The sequence below is a fragment of the Chamaea fasciata genome, unplaced genomic scaffold, assembly GCF_029207755.1.
Source record: "Chamaea fasciata isolate MVZ Bird 193981 ecotype frontalis unplaced genomic scaffold, bChaFas1.0.hap1 SCAF_1, whole genome shotgun sequence".
In the NCBI taxonomy this organism is placed as follows: Eukaryota; Metazoa; Chordata; class Aves; order Passeriformes; family Sylviidae; genus Chamaea; species Chamaea fasciata.
This window is the reverse complement of record NW_027094086.1, coordinates 90244034-90270405: the sequence shown is the minus strand read 5'-3', so window position 1 is coordinate 90270405 and position 26372 is coordinate 90244034. Positions and strand designations below refer to the sequence as shown.

The following is a 26372-nucleotide window of genomic DNA, read 5'->3' as shown; positions in this document are numbered from 1 at the left end:
TCATTATAGCTTTCTGTCGTGCTTGGCAGCAAAGAAAGAACACATGCAAAGAACAATCTTGTTCCTACAATTAATTACAAATGTAGAAATGAGTGATATATCAGGCCCTGTCTACGCTGCACAGTCGTGCATTTATAACCATTTCACCATACACAGTTATTAAATTCATGCTTTGCATCTACAGTAGCTAGATACCACATCACAGCCACGGGTAATTATGTTTATTCATGCACAGCTACCACCAGCCAGAATTATATGTATGTGTCAGTCCATTTTAGCAAAATCTACATCAAATAACCAGTAGTGCAGGTCTCTTCAGCTAGCTTTTTTTCTTTTTGAAGCAGGTAGACTGGAAGCAAGATAGGAGAAGGCAAGCCAGAAAAGAATGGGTGGCAAAGAGCAGGTGGTGACATCCAGCAGGCTTCAGCCATGGCCATGCTAGGTCAGTTGATGTGGTTACAGTCAGCCAGCTCAGAATCCCTTAGCAACCCATCCTTTTTATGCTTGTCCCAAAAAGGGTCTGCCACAGAGAAAGTGAGAAATTCTCTCCCAGCTGGCAACATAAATGGCCGAGGAGGAAACACCTGGGCACTGGAAAACCCCTGGCTGCTGGTGGGGATCTCCACCTGTGGTCTGAGGATTGCCAGTAGACAAGCACTGCAGGAAGACTTCTGCAGCACAGTAACCTGCAGCACACGGGACAACGATCAATGAGAAACTGCTGAATTCTCAGCAGTAAAGAAGTCCATCCTAAACCTTCCCCTCATAAAATTTCAGTTCATCCAGCTGAGCCCCCTGAATCACAGTGGGGTGCCAAGTCTGGGTGTCCAACAAGAGCAGAATACAGACAGCTACAGAAGAAAGCAGTTCAGAGTGTGTCCATTGAAAGACTGAGCCAAGTCACAAACCAAGCAGAAATCCCTGCTGTGACTGTGAGGACACGGCACCTACACACACTGTAGACACAGACCTAACCACATTGTCCAAGGCTTTTAACACTGATCTCACCAGCAGGATTTAAAAATCACCACTCTAGCTAGTCTCTTCCAAGGCCAGCAAAGGATACTTTGCTTTAAGCTCAAGCCTTCGTTCATACTTCTCCCTAGGAACAATTGTTTCACTCAGCTGTCCAAAGACAGTCCTAGACAGAAAACGGAATAACAGTAGTCTCACTGAGAAGTGTGTCAACAAACCCAAACCACTGCAGCTCTGAGCATGTTAACTCACCAGACAGATTACGGGTTCACAGAGGGAACTCCAGCATTTGACTCACTGGTCCATAACAGTGTTCCCACACCACTCCCTCATCCAGACAATTCCCTCATCCTGAACAGTTTGCTAAGAAAGCCTGAGATTATTTGTGTTACATTCCATGCAGAGAAACTACAACATACAAACATATAATCATATAGTGATGAGATGCTCCAGTTCCAAAAGCCATAAATTCTGAACAAGATTATCTTGGGTTTAAAATTCATCTTCCTGGGTTCACAAGATGAGCCATCTCATATCCCAGATAGGCAAGTTGACATATTACAGTTTATGTAACCATATGTAAGGCACACACTTACTAGAAAGGGCTACTAGGGCTGTTGCCCACACTTTTTGTGACAGCTGCAGGTGTCATATTCTCCTGTCAACTGATGAGAGAATGGTATAGGAACTCAGTATGACAAACATATTTTTAATTAACTGGCAGTTTCAAAACTTTTAATTAATTAACAAAACTGACTGGGTACATGCATGGTGCAAAGCTGGCTAAACTATCTTCAGTGCTAGAGGCACACTTGGCTTTCTGTGTGAATTTACCATCTCATATTATTTACCTTCCAAGCATAAACAATCATACTTTTTAGTGAGCATATCCAGACCCCTCTACTTCATCAGCCAGACTGCCAAAGGTACTTAGATTGGCTTGTTCAAAGCTAGCTTTGGTAGCCCTTCAATCTGTAGTAGAGATCTAACCTCTGCTTATCAGAAATGCCAAAGGTGGAGCAACTCCCACATCCCTGTCCCCCCTATAGAGGTGCAGGGAGTGATGACTGCAGCAGTTCTGTCCAAGTTCAGCTGGAAGAGGGAAGAAAGAAGGCACCAGGACGCTGCCCACAAGGATCTGCAGAGCTGCCTGTTTACTTCTGATCCAGGGGAAGCAATAACCTGATAGTGCTCTATCCTGCTCTCTTGGCAATACACAGGCTTCAAAAAATGTTTCTATTGTGACCAGATATTCACTTTAATAAACAAACTTTAATAAAACAAACAATTTTAAAAGAAAGGCCAAATCCTCTCACATAGCATTCCTCACAAGCCAATTATGGAGAACCACTCTCCTGGGCCAATGAGCAATCTCTTCCCAGGCCAGGCACTGAGCAGGAACAGAGCCTGCTGCAGCTGCTAGGCAGGAAGGGCTGGGCCCACTGGGGCTTTGAAATAAAACAAACAGCTTGTTTGGCAGATAGCTATTTCTTCATGGACTGGTCAGCAGGAGGGATCGTGGAATCTGGCTGGCTGCGGGTGTGTTGCATCCAAGTCAGTGAAGAAGGCAAGTCTTCAGCTCTACCGAATGCCTCAAGAATTACAGTGATGTGAACGACACTTGGTTGGGCTATCCATTCTCTGCTGTTGTTGTTGTTGTTGTTGCTGGTATCTTAAGCCTAAGTCAGCTTTTACCATGACTCATTGTACACAATACCCTTAATCTACAAACGCTCAAGGATGATAATTCAGCTTTATTACCCACATTCCCTGGGCCCACATTTCATAAAGTATAAGCATACTCAAGAAAGAATGATTCCTAAAATAGCCAGGCATGTACATTTCTACAGTCTCTTCAGGAAAGCAGTTCAAAAACATACGTCCTTGTAACACTTAAAATTGCTAACCTGAGCCTCTCGATAACAGCAGGCGATATCTTAAGAAACAGCTGGGGTTTTATCTTAGCCTCTCACACCAAGTTACTACATACCATCAAACCTGCTTATACAGGCACTGAACTGACAGAAGACGTGCCGTGAACCAAACAGAACACAAATTCCATCTCACATCAGCAGAAGACTGAAACTGCACATACAAAGCCAGCACATATTACAAATTCAATAAAAACACAGACCACCACTGGAGTTATTACTTTAACTGTCTATCACAAACAAGAAGTAAATATACCCCAGTTTTTGGGCAAAAAAAGCTATCCCTAAGAACCAGCAAGCTGTTCTCATACTTTATTTCCTACACTCTGCAGTTTGCTTAATGATTTCATGGTGTTGACTGTGCATTGCGGGGGTACCTCAAAAACTGTTCAAAAATCAAAAGCAACTGAGAGCAGCCAGCACTTTGTAGGATCAGGCCTTTTCTATGCTGTTACTAAACGCTGAGTGGTCTGATAACCTTCCTTATGACTACAACAACTTGCTGCTTCTGCCTTTTCAGTAGGAGCCATCACTGTGTAGGTTACTTGATTAGTTATAAACGTGGCCTTTTATTAAAAACACAGCTTTCCACCATGCTCAAAATTATTTCTACTTGGCTATAATACAAATGACGTTTCAAACATCTGAAATTTACTGTCAGTTACAAGGCAAAGTGATGGCTAATTTTTGGCTAGTGAATTGGACGCCAGCAGCACAGACCCTGCCAGCACTGGAGCCAAACTCAAGGCCTGATTCACCACTTTTCCATGCTATTCATCGGCTGGAATCAGCTCTGGGAAAGTAAGCTGGGTGTTTTTCCCAACAGGAGAACTGAGTGTGTCCTGTGCTTGGGAGGAGTATCAATACTGCCTATGAAGATGGGCTTCAGCATGCAACATCTCATCTCAGAGCCCTATGTACTCTCTCTCTTTGCAAATTAAGCCCTGGAAGACAGACTCTGCCCTGACAGCTGACGTGCAGACAGGAAAAGTAGACATGGAAATAACAGATTTATGGAATGGTGCTGGCTGAACTGTGAGTCTCTAGAGCCTCCGCTCCACCCTGGAGCACCAAAACCTCTGCTGCCTCTTCCCTTCCTCCCACAAAATCACCAGATTCAACTTCTACAGCAAAACCAGTCTTTGCCCCTTTCCATCTACCTACTCCCTGCCTGTTCCCCAGTCCTTCTCCCTTCTCACAACCTACCTGCTTCTGCACTCATTCCAGTCCCACCCTCCACCTTCTCCTCTCTGTTCTCCCCTCATTGCCATGCCACTTTTAACCAATGAAATACTGGCAAGGCAGTAATCTTCTCCTCTCCTGCTCCAGCACTGTCCCATGTGTCTTTTGGCCGCAGAGCGGATCTTCCATTGCCCATGAACATTGTCCTCTAATGACAGCTTTAAAAGTATTAGTCCCACAAGCCCCATCTTCCCCATGGCTCAAAGTAAGCATCATACTCTTCATAAGGCTGAGGGAGAGAAAGGAAGAAGGAAGACTTTCAAATGAGCACGGAGAAGAGGAGGAGGAAGAAGGATGGAGTGCTTCTTTCCAACCCCCTCTTCCTTTCTTCCTCATAGAACTCTTATCTCCATGTAAAAGGCTCTTACTTCAATTTAATGAAATTGTTTAAATTACTAACTCAACTAAAACAGTTCACATTCATGCAAGATTAGAGTTTATGCAGCAACTTGCACTGAAACAAAAACAGAAGTTCATATCAATTTGACAATTTTTGTTCAAGCTTGTTTACTTCTGCGAATTTTGTTCAAGCTTCTGTGCCTTAGGGGTTACTGTCCCACAGTCTGACATCTCAAGAGACGCAGGGCAACTGGGCAAACTGCAGTAAATGCTGAACAATGTGGCAAGGACAAGCAACCTCACACTGCTAGCTATAAAAAGGAGTGAAATAAAATTCAAAGAAAAGAAAAGCTGACAAAGTACTAAATACAATAGAGAAAAGGCAGACAAAGAGCCAAACGAAGAGATTTGTGGTGCTTTTTCTGCAGTGCTTGCATTGAGAACATCATGACAGTCCACAAGTGATATGTCTCCATCAGTTCTCTGCACTAAAGGAATGTATTAATTCCACTTTACAGTCTGTAAACTGAGGCAGTCAGCAATTAAGATCTGAAGAGTCTCAAAATACCTAAAATCCAGGTCTTGCTAGTATTAAGCACTGCATATTCTGTATTCAAAGGATACAGCTGCCAGCAGCCTTTGGTGCAGATGCACATGTGTAGTCCTAAGAGAATCCATAAAATGAGGAACGATGCAAGAGCTACAACAGGAACACTTTAGCAACCACAGACATATTTATTTCCCCATCTCCTCTTCTACGTTTTCAAGTGGGAGAATAAAATATCCTGCACACTAGGAGATTTGGATCAAAGAGCGATGATAGTCACAAGTCACAACTCATCACCCACCTGACAACTGTAGCTATTTATGTACAAATTAGTAGTGCTGACCTGGCCACTATTAAAAGATTGATGTAAATGGCTTACCCAGCATCACACTCCTTGGCAGAGGATCAACTTCTCCAAAGCAACGTTCAGCTGCCTTAACAATGAGATTATGTCTTCCCTTCTTACACTCACAGGAACACAAGAGGGTAAGAGTTCAACAGACAACACTCTCCTTCAGCATGTGCTCTAATTCAACCCCAGAGCAGACTCACTTAATGCACCAAATAAAACCCAATCATCCTATGGAGGTGGGGGGAAAGGTATGTAATCTATTTTAAGATTATTACAAAGCAATATATAGATGTATGGATGAAATTAATATTACATAAGCATTTTCCCAATTCTGGATTTTTGTAACTTTTGAGCACTTAACTTAGCCACTTTAATATCCTTTCACTCTGACCATCTGTGTAATGTCTGCCTGCACGTGCACGTATGGCCACTTCAAGGATCCTGGAGATGCAAGGCACCACGTCTCAATTACCCAGAGAACTTTAAATCACGTGCATAAATCTGAGGTGCACGAATCCACCCTCTGTGCACATGACACAGAATCCACTACACATGTAATGCTGAAGTGCGTGCTGGAAGCTGCCTGTTGGGAAACCCTTAGACCCAGATGCACAGGGAACACCTTGCATGTTCACCAGCTTTCTGTGTTGCATGGTCATTATATGTGCATTCCATGTAAATATTTAACAAACACGTACATTTATACAAATATTTAACAAGCAAAACAGGTTGGGGAGAAGTGGCCAAACTGATTACCAGTAACTGGATACTCATATCTCTACTGCCCCATGGGAATGAATAAAAGGAAATTCCACTTCCTTTTTCCCCAGGGGATTCATTCACAGCAGTAGCTGGTTTTCTCTTAAGTAAGTATTGCAATGCTATTTTTAATATTCTACTCAAATATTACTGTAATGTGTTACAGAGCTTTACAGACCAAAGCAAAACAACAAGGCAGAATATGAATACAGGACAGATAGGATGGAAAGCATGACAGAGAGTGGAGGGGAACCCCAATTAGGAAATGTGGAAAACAGAATGTTGGGTCTAGGCATCAACTCAAGTCAGTGGCCAGGGTTCTATAGGCAGAGGCCTCTCTCTGATGGTCTCCACATCCTTCTTAGATGCTAGAGGGAAGAACTGTCTGCCTGTGGTAAAGTTCCATCTTCTCAAACAAAATATGCTATACATAAATGCTGTCATTGCTTGTCACAGAAAAAGCTACTCTAAGAATGTGTATTGATTTGACAGATCTGGTGGTCCACTTTTAAAGTCTCTTTACCCACTCCACTAAGCTTCCAAGAAGTGATTCAAACCTCAAAAAAACACCCGAGAATTCCCCACACATCTCTGCAGATGGCCAACCAGATTCTAGGGCTAGAAGCAAGTTCTGTATCTAGCAGCACAAAGCTACCAACCCTTTCTCACTCTCATCCTTCTCAATGTAAAAAACATTTTGCTTTAATCCACACAAGATATAAGGTCTCAGAATTCAAAGCTGCATTACTTTCTATTGTAGAAAACATGTTAAATACTAGAGAATTTAATCTCATCTTTTCTGAGGCATAATTCAGGTAAATACAAGACAGTATTTAGTAGTTGAAAAAAAGGTATCCAGAAGTTATTTTTATGAACTGGTAAGCAGCCATCTGTCCACAAACAATCACAGCCTGCCCCCAGGACAAGGTTCTTTTATGGCCAAACTTGTCTGGCATCACGCCCTTTGTCTGCTAACTGGTGAATTGTGGCTCACAAATTCACCCCATCTTTTTTTTGCCTTCTCTGCACTGCTTGTGCCTATTGTTTCACCTCTTTGACCAATAACAAGAAATAAGAAACAGAAGACTTTAAAAATTAAAAAATTAAATAATTTTCCTTATGAACTACATATTCTTCTTTATTTGTTTTGGCCAGCACCCATAGCACGACCTTCCATAATAGCTTACTAAAACTCTTAGTAATTCTGCCCCAGAATTCTGAGGATGCCACAAACCAATCTGCACATATATCTGCCTTCCAAGTCCGAAAGTGCCAAAAGCAGTAGTTGCTAATAAAAATTTAAAAATTAAAAAAAAAAAAAAAAGAGGTGCAGCCATAGGTAAGTCAGCTGTGATGAATGTTCTTTTCCTATAACCTCAAAGGGATTTTATCTTGAGATGTGAACTAGGAAAGTAGTATGAAAACTCTAGTAGCTGGAGAGGTATCACCAAGGTTCCTTTTGAATGAAGTTTCCTCTCACTTTTCCCTGAACTGTGTGCTGTAAAGTTATATTGTATGCTAGAAAGTGACCATGTTTCACCTCTTGCTCAGAGGTAACTGTACCTAGGATGCTTAGTATGCAGAAGCCCAAATGAACAATGCATAAAATGTGTTATTCTCATGCAACAAAATAATCCACAATATCCTCCTCCCCCCACCAAAAAAACGATCCCAAGCAAACCATGCAAACCCAGAAATCCCCCTTCCCACACACAAAATACCCCCTAAACCAACAAACCCAAACAAACAAAAAATCCCTGAAGTTTTTTGTACAAGAGTATTATACTAAGAACACTGAGGTTACTGGAGAGGTTCACACTGGACAGTGAATAAAAACTAGGTGTAGAACACATAAATGCAGTTTGGAGGCTCCTTTACAAATGCGTGTAATTCCTGTAAGAGTATTATTTGCAATGAAGAAATGAATGAGAAGGAAACAAGGAAAAAAAGGAACAAGGGATCTCTATCATGCTAACTAGATTTCTCAATTTCTCAAACAGTAGTCATTTCTCAAACATCTTCAAGCAAAGTTACAGTTGGAAGTGACCATGATGAAAGTCACAATGAAACTAGAAAAAAAATTGTTCAAATGTGATTGCAAACACTGACATCAGTAGCAGTTAACCTATGATACTAAATGCTATTGTACCAGCATTTAATTAATTTTGCAAACCAGTCCAACTTCAGTATTTAAAAGGTCAGTCTCCAAAATGTACACAAGCTAGAACTGAAAGGCAAGACCCATGGCAGATACACGATACCCAGCATGTGCACAATACAATGCTCTGTGTAACAGAACACAAATGTAAATAGAGCCACGGATCTATGGGAAAGGTTTCTGCCACCCAGCCTCGAGAAGAAAATTCATTAGTTTGCACTGACAGTAAGCTCTTGTTCAACACATGGCACAAAAGCCAGTAGCAAACATAGCAACAGTGAAACTTTTAAGAGCACTCAGGAAGTAATCTCCAAAGTAAGGGGCGGGGGGGGGGGGGGGGGGGGGGGGGAACAGTTGGGTTTGCTACCTTAGGTCATTTCAGAAAAGCCAGGTAGATTTTCTATGAAATTTTTTTGCTCAATTGTTAACTCAGAAATACATGAGTGGCTATCTCTGTCCTTCCTGGCTTTCCAAAATGTCTCCTGGAGAAGCACAGACTCATCATTACCAACTGAAGAAAAGGCAAAAGCATTTTCTTGCAAGGATGACCCAGACCTCTGTGCTATGTAAATACCTTAAAAAAATAAGTGAGGGCAGGAAGTTGAAGAGTCCTATGAGAAATGCACATATTATCAATTACAAGGAACAAAAACCTCACTTTAGACTTACTCTTAAGAAGTAATCTGTATCTTCCTATAAGAGACCTAAAGAAAAGGCTTCACAAGAGTAAGCTGATCACAAGTAGTATTATCATAAAAGCTTGATAGTGGATGAGGTCAAGCACGGATCATTTTGTACCCCATTTTTTTTATTAAACAAGATTACAGAAAGAGTCCTGAAATAATGAGCAATAAACATGAAGAAGGGAAACGAAGAAATTACAACATAACTTTTTTTTTTCCATTTAGCGTCATAAGCATTATTTGCATTCTATTCCTAAGGTAGAGGGAGATCATGATGGTCACTTATTTACGTAAGTGAGGAAGGATGGCCTCGTGATGAAGACTCAAGGCTAGGTACTAGGAAGTGAGGTTCTGGCAAGTTTTGTGTCCTCTCCTGACTTTGAGCACTGCCACTCAAGAGTCTTGTACAAAAATTTTCATCCCTACCGGGCAGATATAACATGCCCCAGGAGGGAACTGAACATAACTGGACATGTCTTCCTGCACGTGGAAGACAGTGTAAAGGCCCTAAAGCATCACCCAAGTGTAAGTTAATCAGCATAAAAGAACACCAGCTCATGGTTTGTGGTGAGTCCCAGAGAAAAGCACAATCACACACTGGGTATGGTGATACCTCACACCAGGGATCATTAATAACACTCTTTCCCCCCTGTCCCTAGAGGAGATGCAATTACAGACTCATAGACTGTTAGGGGTTGGAAGAAACTTTAAAGATCACCCAGTTCCAACTCCTGCTGTCCTGGGAAAGGACAACTCCCACTAGATCTGGATGCTCAAAGGCCTTATCCAACCGGGCTTTGAGCAATATGGAATATCCACAGAATCTTTTCTTTTCCAAGTTGAACAGCCTCAAACATTCCCAGCCTGTCTTCGTGGGGAAGGTGCTTTAGTCCCTTTATCAACTTTGCGACCCTCCGCTCCACTTGCTCCAACACCTTAATCCATCATTAAGGAACTGTTGGGCTTTTGCTGAAGACGGACTTTCCACTTACGAAACAGTTGTTTATTTTTTTTTTTTTAATTGAAGAAAAAAATCCGTGTGAAATTAATAGAGAACTGGAAGTTCGGGATTTCGCACCGAGACCGGGTTTCCAGGAGCCCCCGGAGCGTCCAGCGGCCCGCCGGGGACGGGGCAGCAGGCGCTGGCCAGCCCCGGCACCAGCCCCGGGCGAGGACGGGCCGCCGCTCCTGGGAAGCCGCCGGGCTCTCGGCGGGATTTAAAAGCACACATCCATCCGCACAGAAAGGTTATTCCCGGGCGCGCGGGGCCACCGGCCCGGGTCCTGCGGGGCAGCCCCAGCGCGGCGGCGGCGCGACCTCGGGACACCTTGGAGGCACCGGGCGGGCCCTGAACGGCTCAGCCCAGCCTGCAGCGTGTCCCGAGCTGACACCGCCCGCCCGGCAGGCACGCTGCCTGTCAGTCTGTCTGTCTGTCCGGCAGACACAGACCGCCGCCTCCTCGGCGGGGCAGCCCACAGACACGAAGTTTTCGTGCCGCCACTTCCCGCCCCAACCCAGACACATTAATCCCTGCGCTCTCCCTGCAGCCTCCCGCGGCGCCTGCCTGCCTCCCCACTCCCTTGTCAGCGATTCCCAATAAACTTCCCCGTCGCCCTTCGCCGCCTCCCTCTCCTGTCGTACCTCTCCCCCGTCCTCTGCCCCCCCTAGCCTCTACCACCGAATGCCGCGGTTGGGGCGGGGGGGGGGGGGGGGAAGATGGGGGAGACAAGCGAAAGGGGGAAACCAACGTAGAGGGGGTAGGAGTGGTGGTGTTGGGGAAGGACGAGCGTGGCGAAGGGGGTTCCTTCCCCAGCAGCCAATCGCCGGGCGGGGCGCGCCGCGCATGCCGGGACGTGTAGTTCTTCGCCGTTCGCCATTTTGTGGCGAGGGAACTACAACTTTCCCCACGAGCAAGGACAATTCTTGGGCTCTACGCGGCCAAATGTGACTTTCAGGTGCTGCCAGCGCGGCGGGTCCCCATGCGTGCCGAAGCCGGGGGAGGCGCGGCGGGCGCAAGGACGGAGCGGAAGGACAGCCCTTGGCAGGCGGGAGGAGAGAGGAGGCTGCAGCTGGGCGGGGAGGGGGGCAGGGCACGGCGACAGAGCGTGCTGCGCTCTTGAGGGATCGTCGTCAAACTCCCCGCTCGGGTTTCGGAGTAGGGCTCGCGGCGACCTTGGCTGCCGGGTGGCCACGCTTAAATGCCGAAAGAAGGGAGGTGGGAAGGGAGGTGGAGGGGTGGGAGAGAGAAGCGCGTGACGCTTGACCCGCATGGAGTTTAGCGAGGCCTGTTGCATGCGCTGAGCACGGCGAGGGGGCCGAGCGCTGCGGCTGCTGCCCCGGTTGGGAATTAAGGGCGAGCCCTAAGGCGGTGTATGCATGTATGTGTGTGTGCCGTGTGTCCGTGTGTGTATATATATACACACGCATACATATATATATATATATATATATACACATACATACATATATACACACACACACACGCGTGCGCGCACAAGCACGCAGACATATATATTAATAACAGAGGAGGGGAGGGAAAAAAAAAAAAAAAAGAGCCAGGTCCATTTAAAGTTGCTGGCGGAGAGCTGTTCTCATTGGTTGGGGGGGAGCTGGAGGAGACACACACCGTGCGTGCAGCCCTCGCTGCCGCCGCCGCCGCCGCTGCTGCCGCCGGAGCCGCCGCCGCTGCTGGAGTTGTCCCTGCCGCTTTCCCTGCTGCAGCGGCACAAACGTGACTTCCAACGTCCCGATTATTTATCTTCTCCTCCCGGCCCCTTTCCTCCTCCAAGATGTAACTACAGCTCTGACACTAAGGACCTGCAGATCGCTTAGGCGGCTTGAGAAAGAGGAAAAGGGGATATCAAGGGCGTCGTTTTTTGTGTTTAGGGGGAAATTTTCCATTATAATGCTTCACTAAAGTGATTTTTTTGTTGTTTCCTTCGCATTCGTCTTTTTTTTTTTTTTTTTTTTTTCTTCCGTCCCCCATTTCTCGGATTTATTGCTAGGAGAATCACATTGTGAGGAAAGAAAGTCGGATTACAAGATACCACTACAAACAACCCCCTCCCCCCTGGATTTTTTCGGGTTTTTTAAATATTTTTTTTTAATTGCCTCGGCTTTAATTCATGAAGCAATTGTCCCCTTTTGCAATCAGAATTTGGATACCAGAATGAGCAAAGAAAGACCCAAGAGGAATATAATTCAAAAGAAATACGTAAGTGGTCATAACATATATCGTTTGACTCCCAATTTTAGGAAATGGCAGTGAATGTCAAGTTTATAGCTAATCTTGCAGGTCTAAGGCTTTGGGAACAAATAGGATGCTGAATTTGATTTTTCTGTGGTGTGGTGGGGGAGTTTCTGAGGCCCCTTTTAACGAGGAAGCCTGCTATCCAGTTCGGTTATAAAACCAGATTTGTGTAGCGATTCCTCCAGTGAATAAATGTATTGACCTCAAATGACACAATCATAATCTAGTTTTAGATGAAACGCGAGGAGCTCGGGGGGCTGCCGCGATAATGTCACCGAACTGCATTTTCAAGCGGTTTTCCTAATTCTGTGCTTTTGCATGCTAAAAAGAGGTTTGTTGTTGTTTTTCGGGTTGGTGGTTTTTTGGTGTTTTTTTTTTTTTTTTTTTTTTGGGGGGGGGGTTGTTTTGTTTTGGATTTTTTTTTTTTTTTAATGATCTACGTGTGTCTATCCCTGTCTGGTGAAGCGGCGACGGTGGTTGTTGAAGCCCTTTAAGTTGAAACCGAGTGTCTGGTTATGGCGAGCTGGTTTCTCGCAGTACCACATCCCCTCTCCTGTGTGCGATCCTCGGCTGCTCTGCCTTGCGATAGACACCGGAGCAGCCGGGGATCGCCTTACGGGCAGTGCGTTCCTCGGGATTGACTGGAATGATGAGGAAAATGGCTCGGTGCTGTTTAAAAAATAATTCATTATGATGGCTCGAAAATTTGGGGCTAATCCAGCGCAGCCTGGGCTGTATTTCTGCCTCGCTTTATTCAGCCGCTTAACCAATCCCTCGTAATTGTCTAATCCTTTAAACATATAAATGTGGATGGGTAGTTAGATTTTTGTTCGTGCTCCAGTTACGTTCTGATTGGCACAGGGCAGTTTTTCCTTACGTTTGAGAAAAGCCGAGGGGATTATCCATATATGCAGTAGAGCGAAAAAATGATTTTTATCTCCATGTTTTAAAAAAAAATAATATTTTGGGGGGCGGATGTGGGGGAAAGGTATAGAAATCCTCGGGTTTGGGCGTGTTTGATGCGAGGCTTTAAAAGTTGTAGTTTATATAGGGTCTTGTCGTCTGCGCCGATTTCTTTCAGCGGAGGGGTGTCCCTTGGCAGGGAGGGTGACCTTCGGGACACTTTGCTTCGGTATTCTATAGATTTGGTAAAAACTGCAGTTGACTCCAGCTGACTGACCGCTGTCGATTGCCCGCCCCCGCTGCAACGCTGCCCGGGGGAGGTGGTGGAACGATGTGTGTGTGGTTTTGGGGATTGAAGAGGGGGGGGGCTGCGCTCTATTTCGGAGTTGTCCCCCTCCTCCCTTTCCACACACAGCCCCCCCCAAATTTCCGAATTAAAATACATCCGCTTGCAGAGGGGAGCCCGGGGCCGGCGAGTTTAAAGTATGGCATCGAAACGGGGACGGCGGGTTGAAAGTCTGGCGAAACACGCGAGGCGGTCCACGTTTCCCAGGCAGGCAGACAAAAGCGGGGCGGGGGGAGGAAACCGCGGTGTTAATGATTAAAAGGGGGGGGGGGCGGGAGGAAAACGGGGAGAGATCACCCCAAAGCTCGGCTGCCCCCCCCCGGGCTCGCCGGGGCGAACAATGCAGCGGTCGCTCCCGCACCGCCGGGCAGGGGCCGAGAGCGCGGCTCCCGGGGGAGGAAGACAAGAGGGACGAGGGCGGACAATGTGCAGGGTGCTCCCCCGCTCACAACTTCGCGGCGGCGCTTTTCTTTAACCCTTCTCCCCCCCCCCCCCCCTCCCCCCCCCCGACTCCTCTTCTCCCTCCCCACCCTCTCCCCATTTTCGCCTTTTTTTTTTTTTTTATTTTTTTTTTTTTTTGTCAGGGGGGCGGCGGTGCCGGCGGGGGCGCGCTGGCGGCGGCCGGCAGCAACCAGGGTTGCCGAGGCTGTGACGGAGCCCGCGGGCCGCCGGCCACGCCCGCCGCCCGGCCAGGTTCGCCCCGCTCCCCGTGACGTCACAAAGGGCCGGGCCTGCGCGTCGCGGAACCTTCGGCGCCCCCCCGGCACCGCGCCCACCCCCGCCCCTCCGTGACGTCAGAGCCGAGGCGGGGCGGGGGCGGGGAGGAGCCCCCGCGGGGGAGGGAGGCAGGGACGGAGGGAGGGGGCGGCCCGGGCCAGGTGAGCAGGTGCGGGGCCGCCCTGCCGCCTTGGGGGTGGGAGGAGAGCGCCGGTCACGTCGCCCTGTGGCGACACGCGTGGTGGCACGTCTCCTGCCCGTGACCTTCGGGCGCTACGGCAGCCCGGCGGAGCTTGCAGCCGCCTCCTCCTCCCCGCTGCCAGCACAAGCTTCGCCTGCACCTGGAACAATGGTCCTGGTGTCGGGCCCTGCTGCCCACCCCGGGTCCCTGGTGCCCCCAGGCCGGAGGCGATGCTCCGCCGTGGGGAGCGAGGGCACAGCCGCCACACGGGCACCAAGTGGTACTTTTTGGCCCCGAATTCATGTCACAGAATGATAGAATCGCAGAACGGTTTGGGTTGGGATCTTGAAGATCACCTAGTTCCAACCTCCTGCCGTGGGCAGGGACACCCTTCTCTAGATCAGGTCGCTCGGAGCCCCATCCAACGTCGGCTTAAACTGGCCTTGTATCAGGAGCGGAGCCTGTTCGGGCTGCCACTGCTGTTTTCTCTTTTCAGCATTTGTGAAATGAATTCTGAAAAGAAGAAGGTGGTGAGAACAATGGAGTAAAGCTTTCGTGTTGTGGGCTGCCGTGTTGTGGGCTGCCGTTGCAGGGCTTGGCTCCCTGCTCCGTAAGTGCTTACATATGAAAGTTCTCTTCAACTTAGGAAGCGTTATCTTTTGCGACTGGTAACCCAGGAATGAGGAAATCCTTGTATTCATCTTTTTTTTCCTGTGGTTTAAAAACGCTGTCACTTAATTTTTAAAAGATCCATGGCTGACTCATACAACTCTTTCTTCTCACTTTACCCTCCTCCTTCTCAAACATCTTTACGTATCAAATATTGCCTTTTGGCTCCAGCCTCACAAAGCTGACAGCTTTGTAAAGCATCCACCGAGAAGCCAGACTGCATTCAGTATGCGCTTGGAATTAATAGTTCTTGACTCAAAAGCTTTGATGTCTTGAACGTAATTTCATAGGTGCATTTTTCTGACCGTTTTTGTGATGCTCGAATAGCAAATCTTCTGTTCTTGCTGGCTTAGGTCTCAGAGTATCAGACCTGGATTACCACCTTAAAATACCTGCATGGTTCTGCCATGGTAGCAGATGGTGAAGTATAATTAAGGAGTAATGTCACTACTGTCACCTCGTGTGATTTGTTTCCTTGTCCTTGCAGAAGTAAAAGTGCTGTAGTCTGTCATGGGGTGACACGCTTCACCTACAGATGGCCTGGTAAGCCCCTCAGACAGAGGGGCCAGCAAGGCCTGGCCAGGATTAGCATGCTGCAGACATCTGAGAGCTCCTGTGCCTGCGGCAGCCTTTGAAACAATACTCTCTATTTGGGTGTGCTTGATGTGGGCTCAGGGTGTTTTGGGAGGGGATGGTAGCTCCGCAGCACCACCACCTTTTTCTGCATCAGGGGCATTTGTGCAGGAGCCTGACCCTGGGCACTCCAGGGCTTCATCTGGAGCCACCTGCCCCGCTTCTTTTCCAGTGAGCAGTTGCCATTTCTTTCCCCCATCCCCACAGCTGATGACAGGCTCTAAGTTTGACCACTTCCTATAAGAAATAATGTAAATAGGCTGCTGGCAGCAGAGATGGTATTCAGTGTAAATCGCATCTTATTTCACATCACCTTTTGGGGCTTTTTTTCTGTTGGGTCCCTTTCACACTTGCCAATTCCAGCAGCTTAGCTGCTCAAATCTTTCTTTTCCCTGTATGAAAAACTTGAGGATTCTAGCTGCACTCGAGCTGCTTTTACCTTCCTCTTAACCTCCTTCTGGTCTCTCGAGACTACAGTATTACGTTTTAAGTGGCTATAGGATAGTACATAAGTCAAAACTAGTAATTAAAATACCTTTTTTTCTTTAAATGAATGTTTTGCTATCAACAGATGCTTTGCCCTGAGATACTAATGGACTCTTGCTCGCTCTGATGGTCTGCAAGTCAGGAGCAGTAAGATGCTGCCCAGAATTAGAGTGAATCAAGGCCCCTGTGAAGAGTTTCTAATGTTCATTAAGCACTTTCACCTTCTCTTGTGAGGCCTACAAAGCCAGCATTAAAAACATATTACCCCTTCCTTTTCTGTAGTAATAGCTAATGTTATGCATATGCTAAAGTGTGGTATAAACGTCAGCTGAATCTCTAAGGCAGTAGCATTCCCTCCATTTTATTGTTTGATGAAAAAGAAAGAAGTCTAAATTACTTGCCTGAAGCTATATGCTGTAACAGCGGCAGAGTTGGAACTAATCTGTATTTCTGCTGCCTTCTCCAATATTCTGTCCTGTAGCTTACAGGCTGTTGCTACAAGGCATGGCATCTGCATTATAAGGGACTACTTTATGTAGTTCCAGCTTTCTTCGAAATTTCCCCCCTCCCCTTAGATTAACAGTCCAGACTGTTAGACTGTTGTATTTTTAACATAATAAAACAGGCATTTCAGTATGGATACTTCTGTTTATTTAAAAAATATGATCATACCCTGCAGCTGATAGAGACCAGTTGATACTGTGATGACTCAGCTGTGGGAGTATTACATAAAGTAGGTCAATTTTTAAATCTCATAGTCTGAAGTAAAGAGAATCCACGTTAAAATTCGTGTTTTGTTTATACACGTTACTGTTATTTCCTGGTTTGAATGTAAGTGAAAGCTCTTGAGGAGGCGGGAAATGTTTTGGGGGGTTGATTTGGGGTTTGTTTTTGCCCATTTTTATTGTATAGTGACTGAATTCAATCAACTTGACGGAGGGGAAAGACCAGCTGCTTTCATTTCTAAAGTTTCCAGTTTGCAGCAGTCAAGTGAAAGGAAGGCTTTAAAGGCAATTTTAAAGTAGGGGAAGGAAAAGCAGAGACACGTTTATTATTTTTTATTACAAGCACCCAGCTTTTGTGTGATCTAGCAGATGTGGAATTTGCAGAGGAATACATGCTTCTTCGAAATCCAAATTTGCATTTAAAACATTCTGGTTTCTCCCCTTAGTCCCTTGCATGGCTTGCTTCCCAACTATAAATGTAAACCGAGTGTAAATGATGCATTGTTTGCCGTAGTGGGCAGACAGTCTGAAAACAATAGTGCTGATGGATTTGACTGCCTCTGTGTAAGATTAACGGGACATTAAAATTCAAGTCTATTAATGCAAATTTCAGTGTTGCCAAACCTGAACTTCCCTTAAGTGTTTCCTGATGCTGATGTCCCTAAATGTCCATGCCCCACAGGCCAAAACTTCAGCTGACAGCTTTTAACCTGTTGTTAGGACTTTAGAGAAAAGGGTAAAATGTACCTGCACTTTAATGTCCAATTGAATGATGGGACATGGTATACATAGACTTTTTATACTTAACCACCATTTTTTTTATTTAAAGCATTTTTAAGTGGTAGGAAGCCACCAGGAAACTTAAAATCTGCAAATCGCTTGTAAAATTCAGGTCTAGTATGTGAGGATTACTTGGCACTGAAATTCAGACACAGGAAATAATATGATTGCCAAAATCTATTTGGTGTTCTCTTAGATCTTTGATGGGTCAGTTGTTTTGCTGTCTTATTACTTCTGAGAATATTGGATGCAATTCTTCTTGGTTTTTAACAGGCAGGTTTTATTTGGGAGCTCTTGGTTTTCGTTTGGAGGGGTGGGTTTATTTCTTCAGTCACAAAAATGTTTCCTCAATGAAGTAGTAGGTAGAAGGTTTAAAACCATTTGCTGTTTCACTTGCTCGGGTTTCACACTTTCCCTTGTGTAATGACATCCTGTTCTGAAGTTGTTCCTTCAGTAATATGACAGAGGCCTGGTATTTCCAGTGTGGGCTGTGGGAAAGGAATAAACCCTTTAATTATAGGAGTGAGGTCTTGTTTGAAAATATGCTAGCTCTCCTCCCCTCTGCATGTCATGTCGTTTCGTCCAACTGTTCCCTATGCAGATAAGGGATACGAGGCTGTAAAATGCTGCTGTTGGAGTTGCTCTGCAGGGGTGGCCGTGATGAGTGGCAAAGCTGAGCAGTGGCTGGCACCATTGCCACGCCGTGGCTCCAGGCTCGGGATCACGGCTCCTTGGTCTGTAAGCAGACGGATGCTGGGAGTGCACCCCATCTGCTCCTGTGCCAAGTTTATTGGCTTAATTTATGCTTCTGCAGGAAGCTGTTTGGAGTGACCAGCCTGGCTGAGCATGGAAGCAGGGAAAGAGGCCCAGGTGAAAATTGTCGTTCCACTGGTACACATAGTACATATAGAGAAGATGTAAAGCTGCTTCAGCATTTCTGCAGCAAATGTCTCATCCTGGACTGATGTGTCACAAACAATATCCCCTATTTTTATCTGAGAGACAAGAACCTCCTTTTATTGGGTATAAAAATGGGATTGTGTAGTTAAGAATAGACACTGAAAACAAAATGAGAAAGCTAAACTAAGGTCTCTGTATACTTTCTGCATCTAGGTCAGGCCTGTGGAACTGGAGTAGTTTCTGGTCAGGTTCAATTTAGTGCCTGTAGAATTGCTACAGGTGGAATCAGACATTTCGACACTGCTTAAATCAGTTCAGCAGAAATGTGATGATGCCCCCAGAAGAGTTCATAATTGCATCACTTGAGGGGCATGATTTAATCCTTTCTAAATGTCTCTCTGCTGTAATCTGCTTCGTCTTTTCTGCATGGCTTCTTGCCATCTTTTCTGCCAGGTTCTTCCCTTGATTTGCTCTGCAAAAAAGGCAGCTTTGGATCTGTGACTGAGAAGAAATGCAAATAATAGGAAGTTGAGAAACTGTGGCCCTGCTGCTGTACTCCAGGAGGGTTTGTGGTATTTGAGTCCGTGGTGCTCTGCTTTCAGTTCTTTAAGGTTGCCTTGCTGGTCTGACATCTTTTGGATGACGTGATAGTTGCAGGAGATTAGCATATTTTGGCACACACGTGCTACGATGACTGGCTAACGATATTTACAGCGTTCAAAAATAAACCATGGGAGCTCATTCTGACACAATCTACTAATCTTAGTTCTGCACTTTGATACTGTGTTGTCTGAGCCAAGTTAGGATAACTATATATTGCAAGCAATTCATTTTTAGCTTTGGCTTGCGGATGAGTGTTGAGGCAGTGCGTGCTTTTCAATTAAAAATGATGGGAGTGAATTTGGAGAAATTATCAGCTCTTTCAACTATATGCTTATTCCGTGCCTATTTTTGAAACAGTTTTATGTGAGTGGGTAGAGATACATGCTCCACAGTATTTCTGGATTTGTTGTGTACTGGCATTTTGATAAGGTTATTTTTTTTCCTTCAGTGCCCACAAGAACGGAATGGTCTTCTCTGCCCTTTCCCACATTTGAATGTTATGGGAAGGACTTTCTTTTCTCTTTGAGGATTGTACTTTATTCTTCTTCTGGATTAAAAAAAAAAATCCATTACTGCTTTGGGTAAACTTTAATTTTGTGCTGCTCATCTTGCTAGTTTTGCTGCATTTGGGGGGAGTCCATCCAAGAGAGTAAGTTTTTGAGGCTCCCAGGTGGCAGGAATTCAGTCTGCCCCAGACCTTGACAACTCCGTTTAAACAGCTAAATAACAATTTTCTAGCCACATTTTTTTGAATGGCCTGCATGTTTCAGAATTGCCATGAGGAACTTGGCGGTGTAAAGCCTGTGAATCAAGTCAATGGCAATGTACAGATTTTTTTTCGGGTTGCTACTATTGAAGTGGACAGAAACCATGAGTCCTGGACAAGAGTCTGTTCAGTCTCTCTTTGAGATGCTTATCATTATTTTTATTAGTTGATATATTTAGCATACAGTTTCCTGTGGTGTTCTAAAACTGGGAGTCTTTATGTTCACAAAGTGCATAGCCTAGAAATTGCATTTGAATTTTTAAGGTGCTGCAGGCTACCACCTTATGTTTATAGCTTTTTTTCTTTTTATAAGGTACCCATTAGACAGACTGAGGGTGAATTAGAGAAGGGATATGTTTCCTTCTTTCTCACCTTTAATTTTATGTAACGGGTATTACTTTCAGCCACTTTGTCCTACAGTTCTTTTTGGTACATCAAAGTTGTAGGCCAAATCTCTCAGCTGCGGCATGCATGTTAAAACCCCCAAAACACAAATTTGCGGCACCATGCACATGTGCCAGATGAATTAGCTTCTTAACTCGAGCTGAAAAAATCCCAAAAATCCAATGTACTTTTGTTTTGATTTGAGCCCTAGAAAACTTGCTTCTGACTTTCAAGCTCATGAAACTCCAAGCCAAGTGAAAAGAAGGCTTTTTGTTATTGTTTTTTAAGTTGAATGGTAACTGAGCTGGTGTTGTTCAGGGTTCTTTTTTGGGTGGTATTTCAGGTGACTGGCCTTAATTTGAGTGTCTTTCACATATGGATGACCTGGATGGACACCTGAGATGTGGTTTTCTGATTAAAAGTCACTTTTTTACCCGCTCTTGAAGTGTAGTGATAATGACAATACTTCTCATGGCCTGTTGCCACCTTGCTGACTGGTAAAAGCTTAAATTTAGGATTAAGGCACCAGTAGCAGAAAGACGGACTTCTTGTTACAATCTTTGGGTATAGTAGAGCTGTTAGTAAATTATTAGAAGAGGTACTACTCCAACTAACTTCTGCTTTACAGCCACAACTGAAAGGGGCATTCTCTGGTGTCAGAAAGCCGATGTTGATTTTTTTTGTTGTAGTTATTCAGCTTATAATGGGGACATAGTAATATCACTTTGTTAGACAAGTAACTTCATGTTGCTTAAAAGCTGAACTTAGGGCATGTTATAGTAACTGTAACTTGTGAATTATTTGTAATTTGGGAGAAATAATGGTTATCCTAATGCCAAATAGCTTTGAAGCAGCCCCCCCCCCCCCCCCCCCCCCCCGTGATGCCTTGAACCAGTAAAAACAACAAAATAAGAAGTAACTGTCGAGGGAAGCTACTCTGTCCTGTTCTACTCCCTTTTTCCTAATCTGTGGTTGAATGTCCTATATATATCTTATGGTTTTTCCTTCAGTTACAGCATTTTGAATGTGGAGACCCGTGAAGTGCCTAGTTCTGTGTTTCTGTGTTTACTCTAAGCCTGCACTGCACTGGAATAAGTGGCTCAGCCTTCCCTCTGGCTGCTTGTTCCTCTTCTCTTCTGCAGGCTGTTGTGTGCCAGGTGATAACTCCCACCTCAGACCGGGGACCTTGCAGGTAAAAACTGAACTGACAGAATGTGGTTGATTTTTAATGTGGATTCATTTAATATTGCAGCTTGTGATGTAGCTGGAAATATGCTTGGTCTTGGGAAGTTGTTACAGGGACACCCAGTGAAGTGGCAAGGGAGGGGTAGGATTGCATCTGTTAGCAATAGAGTGAGTTTAAATGGGCTGTGAAATTATGACTAAATAGGAGTCAAGATACATGTTTTATTTCATAGCAAGCAAAATTAGCTATCCTTGTCTGTTTTAAGGGTTGTTCGGATTTAGATTTTGCTGTACTGCCTTCCTGCTGGAAGCATGGTGAATATTAAATAATGTTGAAACGAAGATAGGCCTCACAGGTGAAAATGAAGCTAAAGGTGTTTGTGCCCGTGGTGATGGCACATTTCCAGAGTGCTAAAATCAGTTCAAATAGAATTAAAAATGTACTACTGTTACATGTTATGCTTGCTTAGGTAGGATTTGAACGATTTTATACTTCAACGAGAGAAATAAAAAGAGGAAGAAAAGAAAATTAAGATAGCTGTGCTACTGGAGGCCAAGTTCCACTGCTAACTAAATGTGATAGAAGAACTGCTACTCTTTTTTAGTTCAACAGCTACACATGCCCTTCCCATATGCAAGAGCTTCATTGTGGAAGTGAAGCCAGTGTACTGTTCTATTTTCTACATCTTAGGGTAAGGACCTCCTTACATAAGGGAATTCATCCAGAAATTTCCCATGGCTTTATTTGTTTTATTTCGTACCGCTGAATAGTAAGTTCAGATAGCTTCTCCTGTTAAAACTACTCATGTCTATTGAATGTGCACACGGACTAAAGTGCTGATGTATTTTTGCCCTGGGTTCCCAAGTACTGTGAGAAGGCCAAACCATGTCAAATCAATAAGCTACAAAAACCAAGGCTTCCTTTAATTATAGGAACAGCAGGATGTGGCATCACATGCTTTTTTCTCACCATTGAGGCCAGCAGTGGTGACCCTATGAATCATTCCTTCATAGTATGGTGCTTTGGCCATATCAATACAGCCAAAGAGCTGCATGTGAAATAGGGTCCCTGAAATTATGAGACTTAAAGAGTAGTTATGCTCAGGCTCTTCTTTCTTCCACCTACTCATCTTTAAATGGTCTGGTTTCAGTGCAAGCCTGCAGGACGTTTTAGTGGCACAGTTAAGGGAGCAGTGAGGCACAAGGACCTCTTGGCTTTGCTGTGGATTAAAAAGATGTGGAATTGGCACCCTGAGTTTCGATCCAGCAAGGCACTGAAGCACGTGCCTGTCTCATATGTCTGAATACTCTTACTGACGTCAATTGAAGTACTTGGAGCTTACGAGTTAAGCACATGCCGAAGTGCTTTTCAGGGCTTGAGATTTTGCTGTTCCTGTGTAAGAGTGTGTGCAAGTATTTGCAGGCAGGACTGTTAGTTGTCTGAAAGGGTGATAGCCATTTAATGGTTTTAATGGCTTTACTAAATGTAATACTGCCTGCTTGGGGTTTTTTTTCTGAAATGTTTAAAGGTAATAACTGTTATTTTTCTTTACTCTTCATTGTAGTGTGCATGTGTGCATAGTGCTGGCATTTTTACAGTTCATTCTCCCCTCTGTTCTTGTCTTCCACTGCTGTGCTTTTCTCTCTCTCAATTCTCTGTATTTTTGACTGAGCTCCTCTATCCTCTTTGTCCCTGTGTAAGGAAATTAGCTTTTAAAAAGTTACTGCCATCTCTTTTCAAGGAAGCAAAATGAACTATCGTTGCAGGATTATTTTCTTATCCTGAAGGCCAGACAGGGAGATGAGACAAAGTTCATGCAGCTCGTTTGGGGGGCCAGCTCCATAGGAAGCATTTTGGAGGAGGGGGGCAGAATTTTGCTTTTGATAACTTGTCTCTCAAGCCTGTGTGCAGAATTTGAGTGTTTATGGAAAATACTGGCTGTGTCTTTGTTTTACAAGGCTCAACAAACTGTTTATGCACAAATACTGTGGAGGAGAGTAGAACATGGACCTGCTCACGCCTTTTTACAGTCCTTTTATGAACTTTTGGGAAATCAGATCCTGCTGATGTGGGCATTCAGGAAAACCTGATTTCGTATTTCATGTACATTAAAGGCTTTTATTTATAATCCATTAATATGCTCTTTCAGTCAAGAGCAACATTTTGTGACACAACTGATCAATCATAAAAACCACTGCATGCATAGCTTTCATTATTTTAAGGGGCTCTATAATCTTCATTTGAGTATGGTCTTCCACAATAACTAATGATGGTCAGATTTCTCACAGCCTGGGTGACAGACCAGGTATAATGATTTCTGGACCCTCTTGCTTTAGAGAGCAGGAGCACAATTTTCCACAGAAATATGATCTGAAAATTTTCCTAAAGTCTTCTGGGTAATATAATTTCTTGATATCATACTTTGTATTTAATTACCATACTACTTGAGCTGGCTCCTGTGAAAGCTAGTTATCTATCGTGCGAAAGAAGGAAATGTGTTTATCATATATGTGTGTCCCCACACCCCCCCCAGTATATTTTCTTATATACTTGTTGATTCCTTTTCCTTTCTTGGTGTAATTTTATGCCCGTTGCTCTTGCAGTCAGGGATGCAGTAAGATTAATTCCCTGTAGGCGTTTTGGAAATTATTGGTTGTCTAATTTGGACGGAGGAAAGTGAAGGGGTAAACTTGTTTCTTGATGTTAGCTTTGCTCAGATCGTGCTAGTGGTGAGTCTGTCATTTTTCCCCCCTGCAGACTGCCCATCTAAGGCATTACAACCACTGCTGTCCTCAGCCCGATGACTCCTCAGGCTCTGCTTCCTGGCCCGAATGGGACCAGAAGCAGCATTCCCACACATATGCCTATCTGTACCTGTCTTGCTTTCCTCTCTACAGTAGCATCAAGTTGACCACAGGGATTGCTTGGCAGAGTGGTCAGACATATTTTCTGCTTTTTGGAACATTTTTTTTCTGGATATGCCTTTGTCTCTTACTTTTTTTTTCTCTCCTTTTTGTGTCCCTGTTCACCTTGCATAACCACAAGTAGATAGTACTGGCTGACTGAAAGACTGTCTGGTTATCAGCAGTCTCAGAATCCGTCTCCTTCACTTGAGGCCATATGACAGGTGCTTCAAATCTTTGTCAGTTTGTTGCTTGCACTCTACAAGCATCACTGCAGCTTCTTCTGAGGCTTTGTTGGGAGCAGGAGTGTGTTCAGCTCTGGAGAGTTAACCTGCCCTCCAGCACAGTTCGTGAAACCAAGGTTAGTGTAATGTGAGAAAAGCGGCCAGGATATTTATCCGTGGTTGGAGTCCTGCTCATGTGGAGCATGGCTTGCTCTGAGTTCCTGGTTAAGTCCTACCTGTGTCCCTGTCTTTAGCCGTCTTGGTGGTATTTTTGCTGCTTTTACTTGTGTGTTCTCCCTCAGCTTCGTGTTGTGGTCATGTGTTCAGGTCAGCTACAGCTTGTCTGATGGACATGATAGCATAGGAGGGAAACACTTCTTCATCTTTTACAATGGAAGAATATATATGAGCACACTATGCTGTTGCCTTTGGAATAAGACTTTGAAGGTGTCTGTTCAGTCATGCTTTTGAAGGTGTTCTGAAATTGCTCCCAACCATCCTCTGTATAGGTGATTTATCACCATTCTTCTGTTCTCATGGAGCAGTAAATCACATCTGAAAGGTTATCCTTTCTTCTTAAAGGATTTCATGGTACTGTACTGCTTCTTCCTTAATTTCATGCTCTCCAAATGTCCAGGTATTTTTTCCCCACAAGAGAAGACCCAGTGTTTTAATCAGGAATCCATGTGTTACAGAGCTGAAGCAACACACTGTAGCACTTCAGCTTTAAAAGGTCACTCCTCCGTGGAAGAATGCCACTAAGAGACTTTCAGCTGGTTTCCAAATTTCCAGTCCATTGACTTTCTCAGTGATTAGATCATCTTCAGTAAAAGAAAGGATCTGCAGGTGATCTGGGGGATTTAATACATAGTTTAATTTCAACATATGTGAATAATGTTAAGCCTGCGCATAAACTAGTCTAGTTAAGGAGAACAAAATAATAGGTGATCTCTTGAGGCAATCCTTTGAAATAAGAAATAATATCTTATAAATTTTTAAGTATGTAAGAAGGAAGATTGAATAGCTGTCATTATTGGAGACAAAGACTGTAAGAACAATGCTAATACTGGCTGACTGATCTACAGTTCAGCTTAGAAAGTAGGACAACATCTAGTAAGGGAAATCTCAGTTATGGTGGACTTCTTATCAGAGGTCCTAATCCTGTCATAGATAAGAGAAACTAAAACTGTCAAAACCAGGGTTTTAAATCTGCATCTCCCAGGTTGCTGTAACTTGCATGGCTTATTTTTTTTTCCCTTTTTGTAAATTGGTTTGATGGTTTGTTCATGCAGGAAGTCCCTAGAGAGAAACCAAGAGAATTTCCACAATGACGTGGCCTTTAGGTTCTTGCAAGTGTCTGCTCTCAGGGTTACCCATCTCAAAACTGCGTCCTCTTACATTGGTGTATCTCATATTTGGTTCATGCCACAGTATGAGAAAGTTCTCTGGAGCAAAGTGTAATGCTGTACAGCCCCATTTCGTAAATTTTTCCTGTGCCTGGTATGTCTAATGCCTGTTGAAATAAACTTGCATGGTTACCATGTTGGCAAGGATGGTAATCTCACAGCTCTTGTTGTAGAAGATTCATGTGTCTGGCTCTTCCTGGACTAGGTTGTAGAGCTGCTTTATTGTCATTTCTGAAAAGTGGTTCTGCCCACGTTTTCTCAGTACAGTGAGTCTCCTTGTTATTCTCAGTTTTTGACTTTGTGGTGTGGAAGACCAATGCAAAT

The 26372-nt window shown here is 44.5% G+C and overlaps 1 protein-coding gene across 2 annotated transcripts in view; it reads left to right on the top strand.

The window, feature by feature from the left end:
* The first annotated feature begins 11441 nt into the window (after window positions 1–11441).
* Window positions 11442–26372, top strand: part of JARID2 (jumonji and AT-rich interaction domain containing 2) — a 211872-nt gene continuing 196941 nt past the window's right edge. The window contains exon 1 of one of the 2 annotated variants that reach the window (XM_066188926.1): window positions 11442–12200. In XM_066188926.1, the coding sequence (XP_066045023.1) occupies window positions 12156–12200 (45 nt within the window). In that variant the 5' untranslated portion in view covers window positions 11442–12155. Of the gene's footprint in view, window positions 12201–13899; window positions 13919–26372 lie in introns of those variants that run through there. The other variant, XM_066188936.1, reaches the window with a different exon arrangement.